Source organism: Pelophylax lessonae (genome assembly GCF_965119305.1).
Source record: "Pelophylax lessonae genome assembly, chromosome: 5".
NCBI lineage: Eukaryota > Metazoa > Chordata > Amphibia > Anura > Ranidae > Pelophylax > Pelophylax lessonae.
In genome coordinates, this window is record NC_138772.1 from 188,818,720 (window position 1) to 188,842,152 (window position 23,433).

Below are 23,433 nucleotides of genomic sequence, written 5' to 3' on the forward strand. Positions count from 1 at the left end.
GTCTACTGTAGTGCCCTCTGCCCCCCATAGCAGTGTCCTCTCCACCCCCCCACACAGTGGTATCCTCTGCCTTCCCTCCATAGAAGTGTCCTCTGCAGCCCCCTCCCCCCCACAGTAGTTTGCTCTGCGCCCCCCTGTAGTGCCCTCTTCCACCCCACAGCAGTGTCCTCTGCCACCCCCCCCAATAGTGTCCTCTGTCCCCCATAGCAGTGTCCTCTGTCCCCCCATAGCAGTGTCCTTTGCCCCCCCCACCAGTAGTGTCCTCTCCTCTGCCCCCCCCCTGCATAGGTCTATCCTCTGCTTCTTCCCCCCCCCCCCCAGTAGTGTCCTCTGTCCCTCTTTAACCGTTTCCTCTGTCGCTCCCTACACAGCTGCCGGTAGCTCTCTCCTACCTTACAGCACTTGTACAACACAGAGGAGTGAGAGGCAGCCCGGTGCTGAATGGTTGGCGGGACCTGGAGCTGATTTATTTAACCTTTTATGTTAACAAGCTTGATGATTGGTTATCTTGGAATAGAAGATTGTTTCCACCCAAATCTCTACAAAGCCTCTAGGCTCCAGGACCCAAGGCTGGACTTATTAGGAATAAAAAAAAACAATAAAAAAAATAAAAAAATAATAAGTTTGTTTTCTCCATGTCAGTCATAGGCCTGGAGCCCCTCAGCATGTGTAGCTGAGAAACCTAGGTAATATAAGCATGATTTCTGTTTTTCCCAATACATAATATTTTACCTGTAGGTTGCCAGTGAAGAGCACAGAGTATTTTAATATGTGATATTTCTGTTGAACATTTTGGTGAGAAAATAACCAATGAGGTAAAATAAGGAACAAAGCTAAGATTACCTCATACAGCTGAATTGATTGTAAAGACTCTTATTCAATGTTTCCATCTCTGTGTGACCTGACTGAAAGCGTTAGACTTTCCATGAGGCCAACCAAGCTTATTTTAACAGTCATTATGCGGGAGATGTAAATCATATTTCCTACTTTACAAATCCGTGTATGAAATTCTATAATGAAAAAAGGATCTGCAAACAAAGGTATGAATGTTAAAGTTGCTTATTACACATTGATGTTGAAGATCAATGCAAATATGTTGCTGATAATACTTTATAGCTTCCTCTTAACTGTTCATCAGGAATGCTTTACCGGACATAATCAATTAATTATTCATTTATTATACATAGTAAGATGATACTAAATAAGAGTTATGCATCATAGTACAAAATAAATTATTGTGCTAGAACTTTTTTTAAAGGTGAACTCTGGGCACAAAAACTTTTATTCAACCACTTGCCGACCACGCTGTAGCTGAAAGGTGGCTACAGTGTGGTTGACCAGCTCTGGGAGGGCGCCAATAGACATACTCCCAGAACTGCCTCCCCCGCATTCCTCCTTCGGACACAGATGATTACAGATCAGGATAAAGGGCCAATCACAGTGGCCCTTTACCATGTGATCAGCTGTGTCTAATCACATGTAAACAGACTTGCCAGTTATCAGCATTCCTTTCCTCCCATGCTGTGTCTATGGAAGGAAGGAAAGCTGTTAACCTATAAGCCTGTCAGGACATCATTTTCACTAATAATCATGGCAGCCCCATCAGTGGTGTCCATCAGTGCCGCCTATCAGTGCACATCAGTGAAAAAGAAGACCTCCTTATTAGCAAAACATTATAACAGAAACTAAGAAAATCGCTTTTTTTTCCAAAATCTTTTTTCATTTGTTTAGCAAAAAATAAGAATCCCAGTGGTGATTAAATACCACTAGAAGAAAGCTGTATATGTCTAAAAAAGTGAAAACAAAATTGAATATAGTGTTGCATGACCTCATAATTGTCATGCAAAATGAAGAAAGGGGATAAAGTGCCCAATAGGCAAGTAGTCAATATGCTCAGTCACCACAATGAATATAAATACACTTTCCCTGGAATTCAACAAGATTGGCACAGACAGATTTAGTAAAAGTTCCCCTCATGTGTTCTTAAGGTGGTGCAGCATGCACCAAATTCACATGCTTGTCTAGAACCTGTACTTGAATTTGGCATATGCTGTACCACTTGTAGAATGCATGAGAGACACGTTTGCAAAATCTGACTGCGCCAGTTTCTCTCTCTAGGCCTAACGAGAGTTGGTCCTAATTAGCTCCACTTTTGTAAGGTATGAACTGTCGATATTTTATTTTGAATTTGGCGCATTCATTGCACCACAATGTGAATGTGGCGCATTTTAGAACTGGTGCACAAGTTGCTGTCAAAACCAAAAATGTCACATATGTTGCATGAATTTGGCGCAATACATTGACAAGAGATATTACCAACAGAAAAGTGGCGCAGCACTTTATTCAATTCCCCCCTCTGTGTGCACCAAATGCCTTTTCAAACTACTTTTGTATTGTAAAAGTAGTGGTGACATTATAATACTGCATATTGCTTGTGCAGACAGCAGAGCTGTTGGTGGGACTCAACTGGTCCATCCACTAAAGGCTGTCTTCGGAAAACTACAGAAGGGGTGGACACTAGACCAGTCATCTTACGTAAGGAGAGAGAGCAGCAGTGGCGGGTCTTTATTACAGGAAGCTCCTGCACAAAGGAAAGGTTTTAGGCTGGATACACACTGATGCAAATTCGATGCGGGTTTTCCTGAATCCAATTTGCATAGCAGGAGAGTGTGACCGCTTCTCAATCGAGCCGGTTCATACACCTCCGGGGTGGCCGCAGTTCGCATGTGGAAAGGGTCCTGTGCCTCTTTGGCTCCGAATCAGGTGCAAATTCAGGCAGAAATTCGGATCTGATTCGCACCTGAATCAGTGAACAGGGACGCACCAGGTCCCCTGCTGTGACCCGCGCCCGCAGTAAATGTGAAACCAGCCTTACACTGGATTACTGCATGGAAAAAATTCACAAAACACACAAGTATTCTAGTAAAAATACACATGCTTCTTGTATTTAGACAACATTTGCTGATTCTGGAGTTCAGCTTTAAGTTGGTTGTAAACTGCAGCATTAAAAAAAAATAATAAATAAATCCCCTGCAAGACAATTACATGTGCTAGTATGCATTGCATGAAATACTTATCTTAGAACAAAGCCCTCCAGCAGCATGCTATCACTGCTGACAGGGCTTCAATCTTCACCCAGTCTTCCTTCCAGGTTTGCTAGCTCTGGCTGTTTGGGTGGCCAGGGCCGCGATGATGTCACTCTCGCGTATGTGTGCGGGAGCCCTCGGCTGCTGCACGGAGCTCTGAAGGTTCCGGCGCGGTATGGTGGACCTTAGGAACGCATGCGCCGGTGATGTTGCCAACTACATGTGGTGTGAATATCTCCTAAACACCTTATTTTAGGCTTGCCTGTGGTTACAACTTAAAAAAAAAAAAAAAACTTTACTACCACTTGAAGCTGATGTCTTCTCTCTTGTCATTGACTTACATTTGACTCTATTCAGGGAGTGATATAGATCGGACCAAAGAATTCTACTGTAAACAAAACTTTCATCAGCCTGCTAAAACTCAGCTCTGTGCATTTGTTTGCTTGGCTTCATTCTGTCAGGAATCAATTGATTATACTCCACTATTCAGTTCACAGAAAATGAAGGAAAAAGAAAGCGATACAACCTTTTCCACGACAGGTTATATTTATGTTGACAGATTTATTAAAGTTGCGTTTCCAAGCAGCTTGGAATGTGGAAACATCTGAGATTTAAGTGCAAAATCAAATGCGGTGAACTTCTGGCAGTAGTATTAGTGTCCCATCTCTTGTAGTTTTATTTATAAATCACAGTGTGTTACAAATTGAAGACACGAAGCAAGCCTGTAGTCAGACAGATAATAAACCCATATCATTCAGCATGTACTGTATGCAATCAGACAATCAATGCGAGACAATAAACCTTTACCGGAAATTGTCCTTACTGCAAACCGATGCACGAGTACTTTTCACATGAACACAAAAGTATCATTCTGTGTCTAATTGTCTAATTATTTATATATTTTTTTTCATTGTTTTACGCATTGATTCTGGATATCTTTCTTGAAAGATTATTTTTAATTTAACTTTTTTGTGGTATCCTATGGTAAGGTGGTTCTAAAGGAACCTAAAAGCCCACCATTTAAAGCATATTAAAATACTATTTAGAACAGAAGGTATTCACATGAAATCACTTTGATTTAAAAAAATAAAACAAAACAAAAGGGATATGCACTCATTTTAGGACAGCAAGCATGACATGGCTCTTAGGGGTTGATTTACTAAAACTGGAGAGTGCATAATCTGGAAACCAATCAGCTTCCAAGTTTTTTGTTTGTCAAAGCTTAAGGGCCCTTTCACACTGTGGAGCCTGTCAGGCGGGCTCCGTTTTTCTCAGCGGGGGATCGATCCTTCACTTATGTGTCTATGGACACACACAGCCTGGCTCTGGAGCGAGCCTGCACATCTTCTCCCATAGCAAGCGGACACATAGGAGAAAGAGCCAAGAAGAGGTTCAGGGCCGCTGTGTGCAATTGCACAGAGCAGGTGAGTATAACATGTTTGATATTTAAAAAATATATGCTTTTAAAAACTATTTAAATTAAAACAACTAAGTCTGTATAAATACTAAAATATACAAAGTTTATGGGGTGGATTATAGACCCCCTACTGCATCTAACTAACTATATATAAAAAAAAAAAAGGCTGCATTGATTTTCTACACCCAGCTTTCTACTTGTTACAACTGTTGTATGTATCATCCATGTACATGTAGACAATTTGAATTTCCAAATATTTAAATTACACTTTTTTATTAATTTTTTTTTTTTTTTTTTAGCTATTATCAAAGCCTGTGCTGATGGGGGTGCAAATCGTTTACATCATATCACAAATGGTCAGCAAGATGAGTAAGTTTAAAAATGTAACCATTACAGTGGAGTGCATGCTTATACTTTATACTGTGGCACATATGTATTAGGTTGTTAGCAAATGTAAACATATCGGAATAAATATTATTTTGTATTTGAACCCTAAAATAAATCAGTGTGGTTGTACTGCCCAATCCCCTTATCTTTACCCTTAAATTCAAATCTATTAGAATAGCATGTTGGCTCTAAAGAGACCCCTTCAGAGACCCCCTGTAACCATCTTATCTCCAGGCCAATTCTGACATTTCTTGACATTTCTCACATACATGTAAAAGTCAGCATTGTTTTTTGTGTCTAGAAAACTACTTAAAACTCCAAAACATTTAAAAAAATAAATATATATTTCTCTGTCGCTCATTGACAGACGCAGTCCTCTTGATTAATACCAAATTGGGTTATACTGCCCTCTACAGGAGTAGGACACTAGGCAGAAGGAAAACGTTCTGGCCACACCTTAGGGGCAGTCCCAGAGGGTATATCCTCTCTCTCCCTGCTACAGGATGTCAGTTTTTTCTGTCTAGTCAGGAGTAAGGACCTAAGTTCCTTGCTGGGATCTTTGGTCCTGGCAAGATTTTTTAGAAATTTTTTTTTTTTTAGGCAGCTTTTTTTCTCCAGTTGTTCCTGTGAGATCTTCAAGCAAGTATGCTGAAACTGGGCGACGGGCTGGATGTTGACATCCAGTGGTCACCCCAGTCAGCCTACAAGCGCGTGCAGGCCCTAGCTCCGCGCTGGGTCGGCCGCGACATAGTCCCACTGGACGGGGACTGACCATGCGAGTTAAACGTCTCGCCAGGACGCCGACGACCAGTTGGAAACTGAGTCACGGCGTCCGTATTGGTCGACAGCCCCCCCACCTCGGTGGAGAGGGGTTCTGTCAGGAGTTGGCGCCCACCTGTTCCGGTATGGTGAGTAAAATGTTCCCCCTCTCCCCCTGATGGGTTTGTGGGTGGACGCGGGCCCCTCCCTGGGATGATCGGACCCTTATGATCCTGGATCCCCCCTCTATCCTATAACAGGTGTCACAGATCCCCCACTTGAGGGTGATTTAGTGAATAAGAACCAGGAGGCTTGGTTTGGGAGCTGACTATCGGAAGTCACTGTATGAGGGGCACTGTAAAGGGACCATGACTGAAGTCAGTGGCTGGCATTACTGTTAGGATGGCCATGTAAGAGGGTGATAGCATCCTACCTGATACATAAGGTTGCAATACAGGCCGATGCCTGTGCCTGGACTACCGCCATCCGCAGGCCGCCATCCTCCCGCAGGCCGCACAGGCCGATGACTACCTTCCGCAGGCCGCAGCAGGCCGCTGCCATCTTTCCACAGGCCGCCGCCATCCTCCCGCAGGTCGCGCGGGGCCGCCATCTTGGCGTAGCCTCGTGTCTCCAGCATGGGGACGGCCATTTTGGAGATGACCAGCTACCTCGAGGAGTAGCATGGGAGGCGCCGGAAGGCGTGTAAAGGGGCGGAGCCGCCTCCTTTACCCGGGAAAACGATCCAAAAGACTTCCTATCTGTAAGAGACAGCGCTGAGAGCAGGTTGATAGAAACTTCTGTGCATCAGGTGGTGAGCCTTGGAGTCTCTCTCTCTCTCTGTGGGGTCCAAAGCAGGTAACACTGAGGGGCGCTGTTGCGCTGGGGGATTACAAAAAAAAAAGTTTTTTTCTTTGCAAATATTTTTTGTTTACTGGCAAGTGTCTTGGATTAATCATGGACCCTGCCCCACATGTATCCCCACCTGATCCCCTCGAGGTGGCCGCAGGACCCTCTAGTGCCCCACTTATGATTGATGCATTATCAGCAGTTTTGGAGTCTTTGGTATCCCGGGTGGAGGTGGCCTGTCAGGGACGGGGGTCAAGAAAGCGACCCCCGCCTACCCCTATTTCATCTGACACTTCAGATACGGATTCTGAGCTTGTCACTGCAGCTGCAGGTCCCTCTTCTGGGGCTGCTGTCTCGGGTACGGTCTCCTCAGACAGTAAGGAGGACATTTCTGCCTCCGCCATAGCGCAAGAAAGAATGGGATCGTCCGAAACGAACCCCTGCTATTTCCAAACGCATTGCTAGGCGCTATCCGTTTGAGGAATCCCTCCTTAAAAGATGGACGGTACCACCAGTGGTGGATTCACCGATTTCCAGACTAAATAAAGCCACTGTTATCCCGTTGGAGGACGCTCTGTCCTTTAGGGATCCGGTGGATCGAAAAGTGGAAGCGGAATCCCGCTCCATTTTGTCCCTGATAGGGTCAACATTTAGGCCAGTGGTTGCCATTGGTTTAGTTTCACAAACATTGACAGAATGGACCAAATTGTTACGCCGGGATATAAAGGGGAGAAGTATCCCCCCGGCAGTATCAGATTTGCTGGAGCAGATTATAGAAGGGCTACAGTTCATCTGTGATGCCGCCCTGGACGCCACTCCCTTGCTAGGGCGTGCATCGGTTTCAGCAGTGGTCCTCAGACGCGTGTTGTGGTTAAAGTGCTGGTCGGCGGATCAAGGTTCCAAAAAAGCTTTGGCTAATCTCCCCTTTCAAGGGGATCGCCTGTTTGGGGCCACCTTGGATGAGATTATAAAGGATCTCACTGGGGGCAAGAGCACTTTTTTACCACAGACTGCTAAAGGTAAAGGACCTCGTAACAAGCGAGGACCTTCCTTTTCCACTCATAAGAAGTTTGTTCGTTCCGCTGGGGCGGGCAATAAGGGGAAGCCCTCCAAGGCCCCTTCAGGGGGTTTCAGAGGGCGCTGGTCGGGTAAACAAAAGCCCGGCTCAGCCAAACCTGAAGATAAGACCAATACAGCCTGAAGGTGCGCCCCCACCCATCTCTGGGGTGGGGGGACGTCTTCACCGGTTTCCGGATCCATGGCTTTCCAGAATCCCGGACAAAGGGGTTCGCGAGGTCATACGGTCGGGATACAAGATCGAGTTTCGATCACTTCTACCGGTGCAATTCTTCCCTTCCAACATTCGACTATCCCCGGATCGCTTAAAAGCTTTGCGGGGGGCAGTAATGGACTTGATGCAACAGGGAGCGGTAGTTCCCGTTCCTTGAGCAGAGCGTTTTCAGGGGTTCTATTCGAACCTATTCGCAATACCCAGAAAGGAGGGCAAGGTGCGTCCAATTCTGGACTTAAGAGCACTCAATCATTTTGTCCGGGTACAAGAATTCAAGATGGAGTTCATCTGAACAGATCAGCGTTTTCTTCACTTTTCCCAAAGATCATTCCTAGTTTCCACCAGGAGATCGAACTATCTGGGCCTAACCTTGGAGACATCCTTGGCAAGGGTGTGTCTCCTTACAGATTGCATGAGGATCCTGGGACTGATGGTGGCCTTCTTAGAGGCAGTACCGTATGCCCAGTCTCATACCCGAATTCTCCCAAAGGAGATTCTTTTCAAATGGAATCGGAATCCCGATTTTCTGGACAATCGGATCCGGTTGAGCAAGCGGACCAGGGAGTCTCTGGTCTGGTGGCTTCGGTCTCTGATGCTTAGCCAGGGGAAGTCTTTTCTTCCGATAGAATCCAGGTTACCGATAAATGTATTGGGAGAGCGATCAGACTTTGTCTGATTTACTGGACCGAGCAGCTTCAGGGCAGCCCGGTTTGGATCCAGTCGGACAAGGCCACGGCCGTGGCTTATGTCAATCACTAAGGGGGCACCAAGAGTGCCCTGGCGGTCATAGAAGTGGCCAGCATTCTTCATTGGGCGGAACGGTTTGTTCCGGCTCTCTCCGCAGTATTCACTCCGGGGGTGGAAAATCGGAAGGCAGATTATCTCAGCTGTCAGATTCTGGATCAAGGGGTATGGCCTCTTCATCCAGAGGTATTTCACCAGCTGTGCCTTCATTGGGGCACCCCGGAGGTGGATCTGTTGGCAGCTCGGCTCAACAGGAAGGTGCGGAGGTTTGTAGCCCGCTCCCGAGATCCTCGAGCGGACACAGCAGACGCGCTGGTCGCCCCGTGGGGACAGTATCAGCTACTGTATGTCTTCCCTCCTCTCAAGTTGCTGCTGAAACTTCTTCGCAGGATAGAGGTGGAGGGAATTCCAGTTATCCTGGTAGCTCCGGACTGGCCTCGTCGACCCGGGTACGCCGACTTGGTCAGGCTGGTCGCGGACGCTCCTTGGAGACTTCCTCTCAGGGAGGATCTGCGGTCTCAGGGACCGATCTTCCATCCTGCTTTACAATCGCTGGCTTTAACAGCCTGGCTATTGAGACTCAGGTGCTGAAGGACAAGGGATTGTCAACTTCAGTTATTCCTACTTTAATTAAAGCAAGGAAAGCGACTTCCAGAAAGGTCTATCATCGCACATGGAGGTCTTATATTGCGTGGTGTGAATCCTTTGGATTTCCTCCACGTGCCTATTCAGTGACCCGAATCTTGGCTTTTCTGCAACAGGGGGTTGAGCAGAAGCTGGCCTTGAGTACTGTCAAGGGTCAGGTTTCAGCATTAGCAAACTTCTTTCAGAAACCTTTGGCTACCCATTCCTTGGTGCGGAATTTCATCCAGGGGGTGCGGCACCTGGCTCCGCCAGTGCGCGCGCCCTTACTGCCCTGGGATCTTAATCTGGTGTTGTCGGTTCTTCAGAAACCTCCCTTTGAAGATATCAGGGAGATTCCCTTGCTTACGTTATCCCAGAAGGTGGCCTTCTTAGTGGCCATTACTTCTGCACGCAGGGTGTCAGAACTGGCCGCATTATCTTGTCGTTCCCCATATCTGGTGGTTCATAGGGATAAGGTGGTTCTTCGTCTGAATCCATCCTTCCTTCCTAAAGTGGTTTCAGAGTTTCATCTGAATAAAGATATTGTGTTACCTTCCCTGTGTCCTAAGCCCAGTCATCCTCGGGAGTTTGCGTTACATTCCTTGGATGTGGTTCGGGCAATCAGGGTATACTTGAAAACTACGGACTCGCTTCGTAAGACGGATTCACTTTTTGTGATCACGGATGGCCCCAAAAAGGGGTTGCCTGCATCTGCTGTGACTATCTCCAAATGGATCAGGCAGACGGTGGTACAGGCTTATTCTATTAAGGGTCGGAATCCTCCGTTCCCTGTTAAGGCACACTCCACTCGGGCGCTTAGTGCTTCCTGGGCCTTCCGCCAACAGGCGTCAGTGGTCCAGGTTTGCAAGGCGGCTACCTGGTCGTCGGTTCATACCTTTACAAAATTTTATAAAGTTGCTGTGATGGCATCGTCGGATGCCTCTTTTGGCCGCAAGGTTCTGCAGGCCGCAATTTGAGGAGACCGTTGGTCTACCTCAAGGGTTTTTTCTGTTGGGTTTTCAGTTGAGTCTCATCCTTTTGTCTGATGAGCCTTTAAAACTTCTAGTTGGCGCCGGTTGGGCCTTCTAGATTGGATTTTGATTTCTGTTATCCCACCCCTCATTTGTGGCACTGCTTTGGGATGTCCCAATTTGATATTAATCAAGAGGACTGCGTCTGTCAATGAGCGACGGAGAAAAATGGATTTTTGTAAAATCTTACTGTAAAATCCTTTTCTCTTAAGTTCATTGACAGACGCAGTACCCGCCCCTCTACTTTTGAGTTGGGTTGGGTTAAATTCTCTGACACTGCTTTGTGACATAACTGACATCCTGTAGCAGGGAGAGAGAGGATATACCCTCTGGGACTGCCCCTAAGGTGTGGCCAGAATGTTTTCCTTCTGCCTAGTGTCCTACTTCTGTAGAGGGCAGTATAACCCAATTTGATATTAATCAAGAGGACTGCGTCTGTCAATGAGCTTAAGAGAAAAGGATTTTACGGTTTTACAAAAATCCATTTTTCTTTCGGTTTGTGATGTCCAAGAAGGGGAGGAACAATATCATTTCCTCTCACTCTGTGCAGTGCAGCCAGTGCTGCCAGTTGGATCAGTCCTGGTCTCTCCTGTACCAAAGGCAGGGGGGTCCCCCATTTGACCACCTACAAAGATAATTGAGCCCCAATCATGATCCCAGTATAACCACCTCAATACAAGGCTGAATATATACATACAGCAGGATATATGTAAAACATTTAAATTGAAAATAAAATATGCAGGTAAATTTACAGAAAAATATGAAATGCATACAGTGGGGAAAATAATTTTTTGATCTCCAGCAGATTTTGTAAGTTTGCCCACTTACAAAGAAATGAAGGGTCTATTATGTTTTATCATAAATGTATTTTAAATGATAGACACAGAATGTCAAATACAAATCCAGAAGAAAACACATAATACAAATGTTATAAATTGAGTTGCAGTTCAGTTAGTAAAAAAAGTTTTTGATTCCCAAGCAAAACATGACTTAGTACTTGGTGGAGAAACATTTGTTGGCAAGCACAGAGGTACAATGTTTCTTGTAGTTGATTACCAGGTTTGCACACATCTCAGGGGGGATTTTGGTCCACTCTTCTTTACAGATCTTCTCTAAATTTTTAAGGATTCTTGGCTGTCTCTTGGCAACTCGAATGTCAGCTCTCTTCATTAATTTTCTATAGGATTCAGGTCTGCAGACTGGCTAGGCCACTCCATGACCTTAATGTGCTTCTTCTTGGGCCACTCCTTTCTTGCCTTCCCCACTGTACCTGTAGTATTTTCCTTACTATTAACTATTTTGTATTAAATTGCTATGTGCCCCTTAACTTGCTAGAAAATCTGACTACTCCACGAAAAGTCAATTCCCTAGCATAGCCCTCCTCCTTCTTGCACATCATAGCCCTCTTCTCTTTTGGGAGTGTCTAATTACTACCTGTTCTGCCCCTGCTTCTTTGTCCCACTATTCACCTACCTACATGGTCTTTTATGCAGCTGTTGGAGGAGAAACAAAGGGCAATACTTCAGAATATCATTTGAGTGACAGCACTGACTTCACATCCTAGATGGTGGCTCCAAGTGGAAGTCACAAGGCTTTTGAATGTCTGCACATTGGAGGCTGAGATTACACAGCTGCCATCTGCTAAATGACTCTAATGTTAGAGTGATTTTAAAGCTCTATGTTTTTTTTTTTTCATTAAAATACCAAGCTCTGATCCTCCTCTTCTGGGGTCCCCTGCCGGCTCTTCTGTCACTGCCGCCCTCAGAGTGCCCCCATAGGAAGCAGCTTAAATTGGTATACAGTGTATTGACAAGTATCATATGCAAGGTCATTTAATATGAGTAGTCTAGTGCAGTCTTTATCAACCAGTGTGCCAAGGCACCCTGGGGTGCCTTTTGGTGTCTTTAGGGGTGCCTATAAACTGCTTAAATATTGTATACAAGCCCGCAAGTGGATCACGCCTGCCTAAAGCCACAGTTTTTCATTGTGTACCATTACAACCTTCCAGCCGCCAGTGTCCTAACAACCGGTGGCATCACCGGTTATAAGGAAGACATTGGGCACCGGCATAGCATCCTTGTTTGCCCCTCTCCATCAGCACTGGGGCCACATTAGCTGAGTGAGGGAGAGAAACTGAGGTAGAAGAGAAACATTGGAATTCTAGTCAGTACCAGTGTGCAAGGGTGTTTGCTTTGGAAGAATAAATCACCACTAATGTTAGGTGTCCTATGCATATGGGTGTTGCAGAATTATGTAAAACTATTAATTTCATTGTTTAAATTTTAGAACGGGGTGCCTCGAGATTGTGCAGAGATAGTGCCTCGAGATTGTAAAGTGTGCCTTGACTGAAAAAAGGTGGAGAAACACTGGTCTAGTGGAGCAAAGTCTTTCAAACATCTGTGATTTGTCTGAAATTTAATGCTCTTTTTAGAGCTAAAAAAGAGGACTATCCCATGGAGAATGTGTTTAACTTCAGGGTACATCCATACATAGAATTTAGCCCATAATAACTTGATAAAAAAATGTTCTCTGGCAAGGAACATACATTCCACATTAATAATTATGCTACCAAAACTAGTATGTGCTGTAAACTGCCTCCAGCAATTTGTTCTTGCTTGAGGCCTGCCATTTTGGTGAAGCCCAGAGCCCCTGAACAGCAGTAAATCATAAAATGGAACTAAACCCATTGATTTAACGAATTTAAAAAAAAGTTACATTCCTGGAATGCCAGGATTTCGAACTGTTACATTTGATTGTGTTCTCAACTAAACCCGTCAAATCATGAAATGGCTGGTGTCATAACTGATCACATGTGCAACACCTTGGCAGTTGCAGATCAAACTAAAGCAGCTTCCTTGGCTATAAGGGATAGGAGGGTTTAACGCTGATTTAAGGCTATCAGCAGATCAGCCTCTAAAAATGTAGAGCAACTGAGCATGTGCAGAGCAGGGTGAAACCATATCATATCAGCACTTATTTATTTCAATTTGTTTGTAAAATAAAGAGGCGTACAGAGGTGGAGAATAAAACAATGGTCTCTAGTACATAATGTTATAATTAACACTTAGAATAAGCAATAAGTATCAAACCAAGTGGTTTGCCCAAAGGGCATTCATGCTACTATGGTTAATTGTGAAATGTCAGGTGTGAGAAATGTTAGCAGAGAAAGTATAATCTCACAAGGGTCTATGAGTACATGAATAAAACAAAGGAGGTGGTATTATGTGTGTTACAAATGATCAGTTTATAGCTGGGTCTTCCTCTGAAGAGGTGAAACCCGAGTCTAACAAACGATCCCAGATTTTGTAATACCTAGCTGGGCACTTTCTGTGCACGTAGATAACATTTTTATATGGTAAGGACTGGTTAACGGCTGTCATCCGTCACTTAGTGCAGGTGGGGATGCTTGAAACCATACTCTTGCTATCATCACTCTAGCTGTAAACAGTGTTTCCTGTAATAAAGTGTGGTGATGACGATTGGTCTCCTGATCAGGGAGTATTCCCAGTAAACACTGTTTAGGGCACAGGGTTAGAGGCGAGCCCATGTGGTCATGCAAAAACTGTACAATCTGTGCCCAGTATCCCTGGATGATCGGGCAAGCCCATAGTAAATGATCAAACGAACTACCAGACTCAACACGGCAGGAGGAATCCTGATTTTGCCTATATTTAGATAAGCGGATAAGGGTAATGTAGAATTAATGAAGTATATATAGCTGTGTGCGTCTGTCAGATATTTTTTGGGAAGCAAGTTTACAAGATGCAAGGACATCCTTCCACTTTTCGTCCTCCAGCTCCCTCACGTCCACCTCCCACCTTGTTTTTATCAGCACTTATTTCTAATGTTTTAAATAGCTATACTTGCAAAAGGAGCCAGTCTTAAGTGATCTAGCAGGACTTAATTTTCTATCTAAAATTCCACATTAAAACATATATAGCTTGGATGAAAATGTTTTCAAAAATAGAACTTGGCTTAAAATAGAATGTACAGTAGAAGGCATCACCAGAACATGCAATACAAGCAAATAACTTGCAATCATAATAGATTGTTCAGTGTCATATCTAATATTGTCACTCAGCTGGAATGGAATATTTTTAGAAATAGGTTTTGCGTCTGTTTGTTTTAGAGAACCCGTTTTGGCTCCAGTCATTATATCTGGACCATCTGTTTTGACTCTCTGTTGTCAAATTATTGTGTCCAATTTTGGATCAGATCATGCAATCTGGAATGATTGGTGTTGACCTGAACATAATCAGAAACCACAGCATTGCAAGGAGGCCTTTGGGATTATAGTTAATGGAAATGTGATGTGGATTATTAAATTTTCTGCCTGTGTTTGTCATTGTAAAGATACAGGTACTTGTAAGTAGGGACATTTACAGTTCCTTTGTATTGTAGCCAATCGCTGTGTTTTTAATTGCATTAAACATAACTGATAACAAGATAGCATTTGGGGAAAAAAAGTTGTTGTCTGCCAGTTAGCTAAGCATAAGTAATAATATAGAGCATATAGTGCAAAAAAGTATACATTTGCTCTACATTTAAATGTCTATTTGTGCTCACTTAACCACTTTAAGTCCGGAAGGATTTGCCCCCTTAATGACCAGGCCATATTTTGCGATTCGGCACTGCTTTCGTTTAACGGACAATTGCGCGGTCATGCAACGCTGTACCTGAAAAAAAAAGGAGCTTTCTTTAGGTGGTATTTGATCACCTGTGCGATTTTTATTTTTTGCTCTATAAATAAAAAAAGAGCGACAATTTTGAAAAATAAAAAAGAAAAACAATATTTTTTACATTCTACTATATAACATTCCCAAAAAAAAAATTAAAAATCAAAATGTTTTAACATTTTAGGCCAATTTGTTTTCTGCTACATATTGTTGGTAAAAAAAATCGCAATAAGCATATTTTGATTGGTTTGCACAAAAGATATTGAGTCTACTAACTACTGGAAATATTTATGTTATTTTTATTTTTTTTTTTTTTTTTTTACTAGTAATGGCGGCGATCTGCGATTTTTTGCGGGACTGCGACATTGCGGTGGACAGATCGGACCCCTAACTGACATTTTTGCCACTTTTGGAGTTACCAGTGACATTACTACAGTAATCGGCGCTAAAAACTCTGCACTGTTACTGTAATAATGCCATTGGCAGGGAAGGGGTTAACCCTGTGGGTGATCAAGGGGTTGAATGTGAGCCTAGGGGAGTGATTCTAACTTTGGGGGGGCGTGGCTTCTGAAATGACCATAGAGACATGTGATCCTATATAGAAGGATCACATGGGCTCTATGATCATTCCAGGGAGAAGAACGGTCAGCTGTGTTTACAACAGCTGACCGTTCTTCTCTCTAAGCAGGGAACGATCGTGGGTGTCAGGTGGCAATCGGAGCTGCCTGCCCGCTGCATCGGCTTCCCCGCTGACGAGGGGACGGGATGCTAACGAGCGGGGGCTAGCCTCCTGCACGCGACCGACGTATAGCTACATCGGTTTGCCCAGGAGAGGCTGCTTGCCGCAGTATAACTGCAGTGTGCGCTTGTAAAGCGGTTAAAGAGGACCTGAGCTGTTGAATCTGTGCCAAAAAAAAAGGAAAGCAGAGGGCAAAGGACTATTCACCAGTATTGCCTGTAGGCTTTCTGCATCACATCTTTGCTCCATTACTGACTTACCATAATACTATCACACTATCTCTGTGTGGAGACTTCTTCATACTTCCTCAAGTCCGGGCTACAATACTGATATCTGGTGGGGAATGTTTAAAAAGCCATAAGAGAGAGCTAAATCCAAAGAATAAATGAAGCAGATTCAGGGAGATGCTTAAAGGGGAACTATTTTATATGTGTAGGTGGTTCCTGCGCTATCAAAGGAGGTGATTTTGATCCCTTCCGACTGCTGCACCACTGGACTGATACCAGAACCCAGTTAGTAAATAAAAATATGGGGATGTGTGGCGCGCTTTCAGAAGTAAATAAAACATGTCATTGCACTTACAATTTTTCCACTTGATATGGGCGTAGTATTAGAGCCACTCCCTGAGGAAGTCACGTGATGTGACGTAACACGTAGGAGGAGCAAGCCATAGTAACCGGAAGTGACGTTACGGACCGGAGCCAAACGATACGCAGAGTAATACTACGCCCATACCAAGTGGAAAAATTGTAAGTGCAATGACATGTTTTATTAATAAAGTGGTTTTAAAGAAATACTGCACCATGATGGCACTTTATGTTTAAATGAGCCTTGAGGTCGCGATAGGAGACTAGGACCCCTGAGGACCATAACATACCGAGGCGGACCCAGAGAAGGATACCGGGATAAGGACTAGGAAGCCGCAGGCAGTAAATCCAGGCTTACCAACACCCAATCGGGGGTTTATTACATACATTCAGGCGATCTAATCACTGTATGAAGGTGAGAGTTTTGTACACCTAGAGGTGACACCTGGTGGAGGAACAAGGCACAGCACCTTATACTGCACAGAAGCACTTTAGGATATAAGTTGGAGACACACAATTGGATCTTTTATAATCATTTAAGGTGGAAAGAAAGCACGAGCACTTATTGAAGATTGCATTATTGACTGTATTGATAATTATGGACACGGTTTATTGAATAATTTTGAAGATTGAAAACACCCAGTTTGATTTAAAGAATTTATTGTATTATGTAATATATTTATTGGATTGAAGCACTTTCTAGTTTAGAATATTTGATTTTAACACCTTGAAGATTGATTGTACTTTATTTTAGCTTTTTATATAATTTTATAAATCACGAGGATAAGGAATTGAGAGAATACAACACAATATTTATTCATTCACCATATATAATTTAATCACAGCAATTATTAATTTATATATTTAATTTTCTACTTCTGAAAGCGCGCCACACATCCCCATATTTTTAAAGGGGAACTAAATACTACATCATGATGGGTGGGCTTTTCTATAATGTGCAACCATGCACTGCCTTCCGAAATGCCTCCTCAAGAGATCAAATGTGGTCTTCCTTGTTGCTTTGTCATTGGCATCTTTGTTTTCTTGTTTTCAGTTGGGCATCCTTTGGTGATCTTGGTTAATGCTCCCTGGTACACAAGGTATGCTGAAAAGAAAATTTGATGAAGTGAGGCAGAGGCTTTTATGAAAAAAAAGGTTTGATTTACTAAAGGCAAACAGGCTGTTTGCTGTTCCCTTTGAAGGGACATTTTTCCCAGAGCTGTGATTGAGGTGAAGCTCTGCTAACTTCCATCACCCAAACATGTGCAAGCAAAAAAATGTTTTTTGGTCCTTGCACGTAATTGTGTATTCTATACATAGTGAAACTGCATCACATTCACTAACCTCCTAGGCAAATTGCCTTGGAGAGTTAACAGCCTATTGGCCTTTGGCCTACCTGGTAGCAATTAAAAAAAAACTAACAAAAACTTTTGTTTTGCTTTAAAATACAGATCCTCGGGTACAACTTACTCTTCAGCAAGGAGAACATTGAGCTCCACAATAGTGACATCACTAAATCTCACTCCAAATCTTAAGGCAGTTGTGTTTTAGATGATTTCACACTGCAGATATACAACTATGAGGCTTAAAGGATAAGTTCACCTTTTGGAACACGTTCCACCTGTATTTAAAGTGGAGCATGTAACATGTTCCTGAACCTGCCACCTCTAACTCAATTGCCCCTTAGTGTGATAGCGGGTGGGGAAACTTGCTGTCACAATTCAAAAACAAATCATTCATTCACAGTTTACTGTCAATGAACTACATGTACTGTCCGCCACTGCAGCAGATGACTTGTAGTTAAATGAACTGTAAGGTCGCTGATGAGTGTCCTTTTAGTTTATTCACAAGCACTGCAGCTTTCAACTGACAGCCCATATGGAGGTATGAGCTGAAAGCTGTGGGGCTTGTATTCTAAAACCTGACAATACACCGCTGATCACGGGTGCAATGCTTTTCAAGCTCCTATAGGAAAAAATAATAAATGCACTTTTTTTTCTTCAAAAATACAGTATGCTCTTTTCTAGAGAAATTTAAAACGGATGTTAAATATTTCAGGGTACTGCATAGGCACAAATAACAAGTCTAGAGGTTAACTATAAGGCAACAGATCTTCAGTATTTAAAGTGGTTGTAAACCATCGAAAAAACCCAGTGCAGTGCCTAATCTCAGAGAATAAACACATCCTCCATCATATACCTGCAGCCCTTTCTTCTGTAGATCCCTTAAAAAAAAAAAAATGATAAATATCAAGCTCCCAATAAATACACAGCATGGTACCCTGCCCCTCCCCTTATAGCAGTACCATTTGCCCCCCCAAAGCAGTGTCCTCTGTACCCTTCACATAACACCCCCAACTGTAGTGTCTTTGGCCCCCTCTCATAGCAGTGCCCTCTGTCTCCTTCATATCACACCCCTCCCCCTTGTAGCATCCTCTGCCCCTCTGCATCCCCATAGCTGTGTCCTGTGGCCCCTTCATCACCCCCTACTGTAGTGTCCTCTAACCCCCCAAAAGCAGCACACACACACACACACACACACACACACACCAGTGAGTAGGTAGCACTTTCCTACCTTACACAGTAGAGCAGAGAGCGGGAGGTTTTACAGTACTGGGTGGAGGGTGGGAGCCAAAGCTACCAGAGTTAACTTTTCACATTAACAAGCTGGTAATTGGTTGCTAGGACCACTCAGGATCCCAGAAACCAATCATCTTCTGGTTAATGGGAAAAGCTAACTCTGGCAGCTCCTGCTCCCACCCTTCATCCAGTACTATGATACCTTCCACTGTCCATTCGGAAGTTAAGAAGAGAGCAGCAGAGGCTAGGGCAGAGGATTGGCATTGCAGGGCTGTGTTCGCGATCTACCCGTCGGCTAGATCATGATCAATGGCATGACAACCCCACTCTAAGCTGTTGTGTCAACAAAAAGTGTCTGAAGTTACCCATGCAGATAGCAGAGAGGATAGTTCAGAGAAGAACCAGACTTTGTTGCTTTGGATTCAGGCTAGTACACATTATAGTGAGATGTGCTTTGTTAATTTTTCATGTCTGAGATTTATAAGCACTTTAGATCCAAGTCCACTTTAATGTTAATAAATTGTAAACAATGCAGCTTGACATTTTAGTCTGCTGTTAATTTATTTTGAAAAATATAATTTGCCCATATATGTGTGTATATATATATATATATATATATATATATATATATATATATATATATATATATATATATATATGGTAAATTTGACCTTACTTACAAACGTAAAAGTTTACATGCTTTGATGCTAAATGTTTTATGTCAGAAGTAAAGCATTTTCTTTGTCTTAGTTTTAAAAATGTGCCTTTTCAATTTATAACCAGATATATTTCTTTCATGAAAAAGATCATTTAAATAGTTATTTCTGTTATGTAGCTCTCCATGTGAATTGCACTATTTTCTTTTGTATATTGTTCCCAAAAGTACAAAGTTCGAGAATACATCAGCCCTTTATAAATAATGAATAATTATATAGCTCAAATACACAGAAGTTATTAGATTTCCCATGACTTTACTACATAATTGGATAGCTGTACTGCAGCTCATATTTTCATAAATAAATGCCGAGCTTCACAATAGCAACCTTTATTGTAGCCATAAACTTTACAAAAACAAAAAACTGCAGTAAACTAACACTGTTGCACATTTGGCAAAGTCAAAGAAATTTTATTTCGATATTAAAAAGTTTGTCTGAATGTTCTGGATTAGAGAGATTGTGGGTAATGATATGCTTAGAAGGTATTATGTAGATAAGAGCTATCAAAGTAATTCCATGAATAAAGCTACATGTTGTTCAGACATGATTGGCTGAAATACGGTATCCTTATATTTTGCACTTGTTTACGGCTTTTCTCAGACATGACATGGCATGTCTTTGGGGATTAACAGCTTTGGCTTTTTTGCTATTATGCCACTTGAGTGCTTTTATTATTTTGACTATTGCCTGCTATGTTATTTTACAGTATATTGATAATGCTTGCATGGGGTTTAATTAAATGGATGATGTTTTTGTCATCTAGGGGGCCTTTGTGCCTCAAGCTATAATCTGTGTGGATAATCTTTTGCTGCTTTTTTTCATGTCAGTGGTAGACAAAAGCTTACAAAAAACTCGTTCACTCTTGTACTTAAAAGAATAATGCATTATGAGCTAATCACAGAAGGTATGTTTCCTATGTTATGGATTAGAATATTGTAGGTATGCATATCTAATACATAATCTTTGGAACCTGTTAATAAAGCTCCAAATAGCTATTTTGTGATTTTTGTCATAGTAAATATGAGTTTGGTTTCATAATATAACATTGGACGCTGGTAAATGAATCTCTTATACTGGACAATGAAAAGTTTGTCTTTTGAGTTACCATAGATGGTAACACAATGGCGGCCCTCTCAGGCATAAATTACCTATTGAATAGGAGGGGTTTTTGGCCTTGATCGTGCTAGGAATCTACTGTACATGTGGTTGGCTCAGTAGTCGCCTGCACCATGGTCCTCTATCTTTGACGGGGGTCAGGGTCAGGCACTTGGCTGGGAATAGGCACTCATTGGTGTACTGTTAACCTATTGCTTGTCTCACTTTTACTCCTGCTCTTTTTACGTTATTCTGCTTTATTCCAGCTGATCCCTCTTCTACAATTCAGGCTTCATTTTTATTCAAACAAGTGTGCTCTATTTATCAATTTAGGTGAGCTGTGTACATGTGTACATGGGAGGGTGTAATCAATCGCACGAGTCCCGATAGGTCGATAGGCTAATAAAAGAGCCCAGGATCCAAACATCTCTTGTCCAATACGGTGTTCACATTGCAGTTAATGATGTCTGATCTTGGCTTTGTGTATTGTTGTTTTTGCCTGTTCTGTCCTGAGAGAGTTCAGTGTAAACCCTGTAATTGTTTAGTTTTTGTTGCTGTCTTTTGTGTGATATTCTCATTGTGGCTAGACCCTGCTACCCTTCTGTTGCAGTTTTTTCACTGAATCCACCTTTTCCTCCCTCAGCTTGTTTGACTACTCTACACTTCTTTACCTGACTTCGCTAGAACTAGCATTTCTGTTTTATGTCTATAGTGCACAGTGCTCTACTATATTCAACACATTTTTTATAGAATAAATGAAGTACAATGTAGTGTAAGTGCTTACAGTACAATACAAATGACCAATTTTCATTTAAAGGGCTCAAAAATATTATTATATTATTAATATATTATTATTTAATCTAAAGTGCTGATAGTCCTTAATAAAAAGTGCTCTGTGCATTAATAACATGTCTTCAATGTGTTTTTCACCAATGTCCCACCTTCAGAACCACTCAGGAGAACTCCCCAGACCACCAAACCCCCCCCCCCCCCGAATAGAGTAGGTCAAGATGCGCCTTACCCCCTCTGGAGATAAATAATCCAGGAGCCAGACCAAATAATCTCCCAAAACTCTCCAGTCTTTTCATAACTCCATATTGATGAAAAGGACAAACCATATTTGTTATTTATTTTCTCCAGAAAATCCTTAAAGTGATACTAAAGTCTCTGGGTTTTTTTTACATGTTACACTTACCTGCTCTGTGCAGTGATTTTGCGCAGAGCAGCCCAGATCCTCCTCTTCTCTGGTCCCTCTTTGGCTCTCTTGGCCCTCCTGTTGAGTGCCCCCACAGCAAGCAGCTTGCTATGGGGGCACCTGAGCCGAGCCACAGCTCCCTGTGTCCATTCAGACACGGAGCCATGGCCTGACCTTGCCCCCTCTCTCTCCTCATTGGCTCACTGACTTTGACAGCAGTGGGAGCCAATGGTGCTGTGCTGCCGTCTCTGCCAATGAGGAGGGAGAGTTCTGGGCAGCCGAGACACTTCTGCAACATTGCTGGATCGAGATGGGCTCATGTACTGTAAGTATTAGGGGGCTGCTGCACACAGAAGGCTTTTTATCGTAATGCATAGAATGCATTAAGAGAAAAAGCCTTCTGACTTTACAACCACTTTAAAAGAGGCTTCATTTCCATTCCAGATGACTACTACATCCTCCCTAAAGTGTCTTTAGAAGACTAGCTCTTCTAAAGTGTTCCCCTGAGAAAATAATGGGGTTATGGCTGATATCTTTACCCATAATCCAGGTAAACCCCTTCAAAACTGCAACATATACTGTATATAAGTATTGCCGCCTTGAAGTGGTTAAAGGCATGTCCGCCCACTTAAATAAAAATGAATGAAAATATTCACACACAAACATTCTGCCCACACAGGGGTTTCCACCATCAACACGAACATTAATGACGTTCAGCCTCCTTGCTCTCTAGCTGCACTGCTGCTCAGGCATTTCGCCTTGGTCCTCCACACAATCTAATGCTGGCTATACACTGTGACGGTCTGACCCCCTCTCACCGTCACGGGTTCCCCTTTTTCAGAACAGCAAATAATCCATCTAGGCAAAATAACACTGGCATAGCATAACACTCCCTATACATGAGCCAAGGCTTAATGCTGGGTAAAAGATACTTTTATTAACCAGTCTCACACACTATATATACAACACAGGGACACGTCCCCCCCTCCTGACCAGGCCCGATTACATTATCTTGTTGATGAGATTGTGTATAGAAAGAGAATCAGTCTGAACCAATTATCTTGCCCTCTGGACAGAAGTTCTTTAGCAATTAACAAAGAGACACACAGCACACCTTAATATACAAACAATAGGAAGATCACCAGGGATAGACTGTCCGTCTCCAATACCAAAGAACATGGAACAGAGGTCAAGGTGAATAGCCCTTTCAATGAATATATTCAGAATCAAACAGGCCAGTCTTCACATCTTTCTCGAGACACATTCCTGACAAACATTACTGTCCCATTTGTGTAATCCAAAAAAAGTGTATGAAATGAGTCCAGAGTGATAGGGTTCTCCTTCACATACACTATCTGAAATAAATCAGCCGGAATTTGGTAATTTGGACAGTTCTTTTGTTTTTCGGCCAGTTAATGGTCACGAATCAGGAATCGGTTGTTATGTTTTTGAGCCGAAAAAATGAAGGACAAGTTTGTAAATTTTCTGCTGAACAAACTATGAATTGAAAGGTTAATGTGTTTTTGTCCAAACTGTTTGCACTAGGAATATGTGAAAAAAGAACAAAAAACGGATTCATTTATGTCCATTGAACGATTTAACGGTCATTACATGATGGCACGATTGCTTGCTCCCACAGCTGAGTGTATGTTTTTCGAAAT

The 23,433-nt window shown here is 42.7% G+C and overlaps 1 protein-coding gene across 1 annotated transcript in view; it reads left to right on the forward strand.

Annotated features, from left to right (window-relative positions):
- TPK1 (thiamin pyrophosphokinase 1) overlaps positions 1–23,433 on the forward strand; it is an 846,565-nt gene that overhangs the window by 237,332 nt on the left and 585,800 nt on the right. The window contains exon 4 of the mRNA XM_082257543.1: positions 4,803–4,872. Coding sequence (XP_082113669.1) covers positions 4,803–4,872 — 70 coding nt within the window. The remainder of the gene's footprint in view (positions 1–4,802; positions 4,873–23,433) is intronic.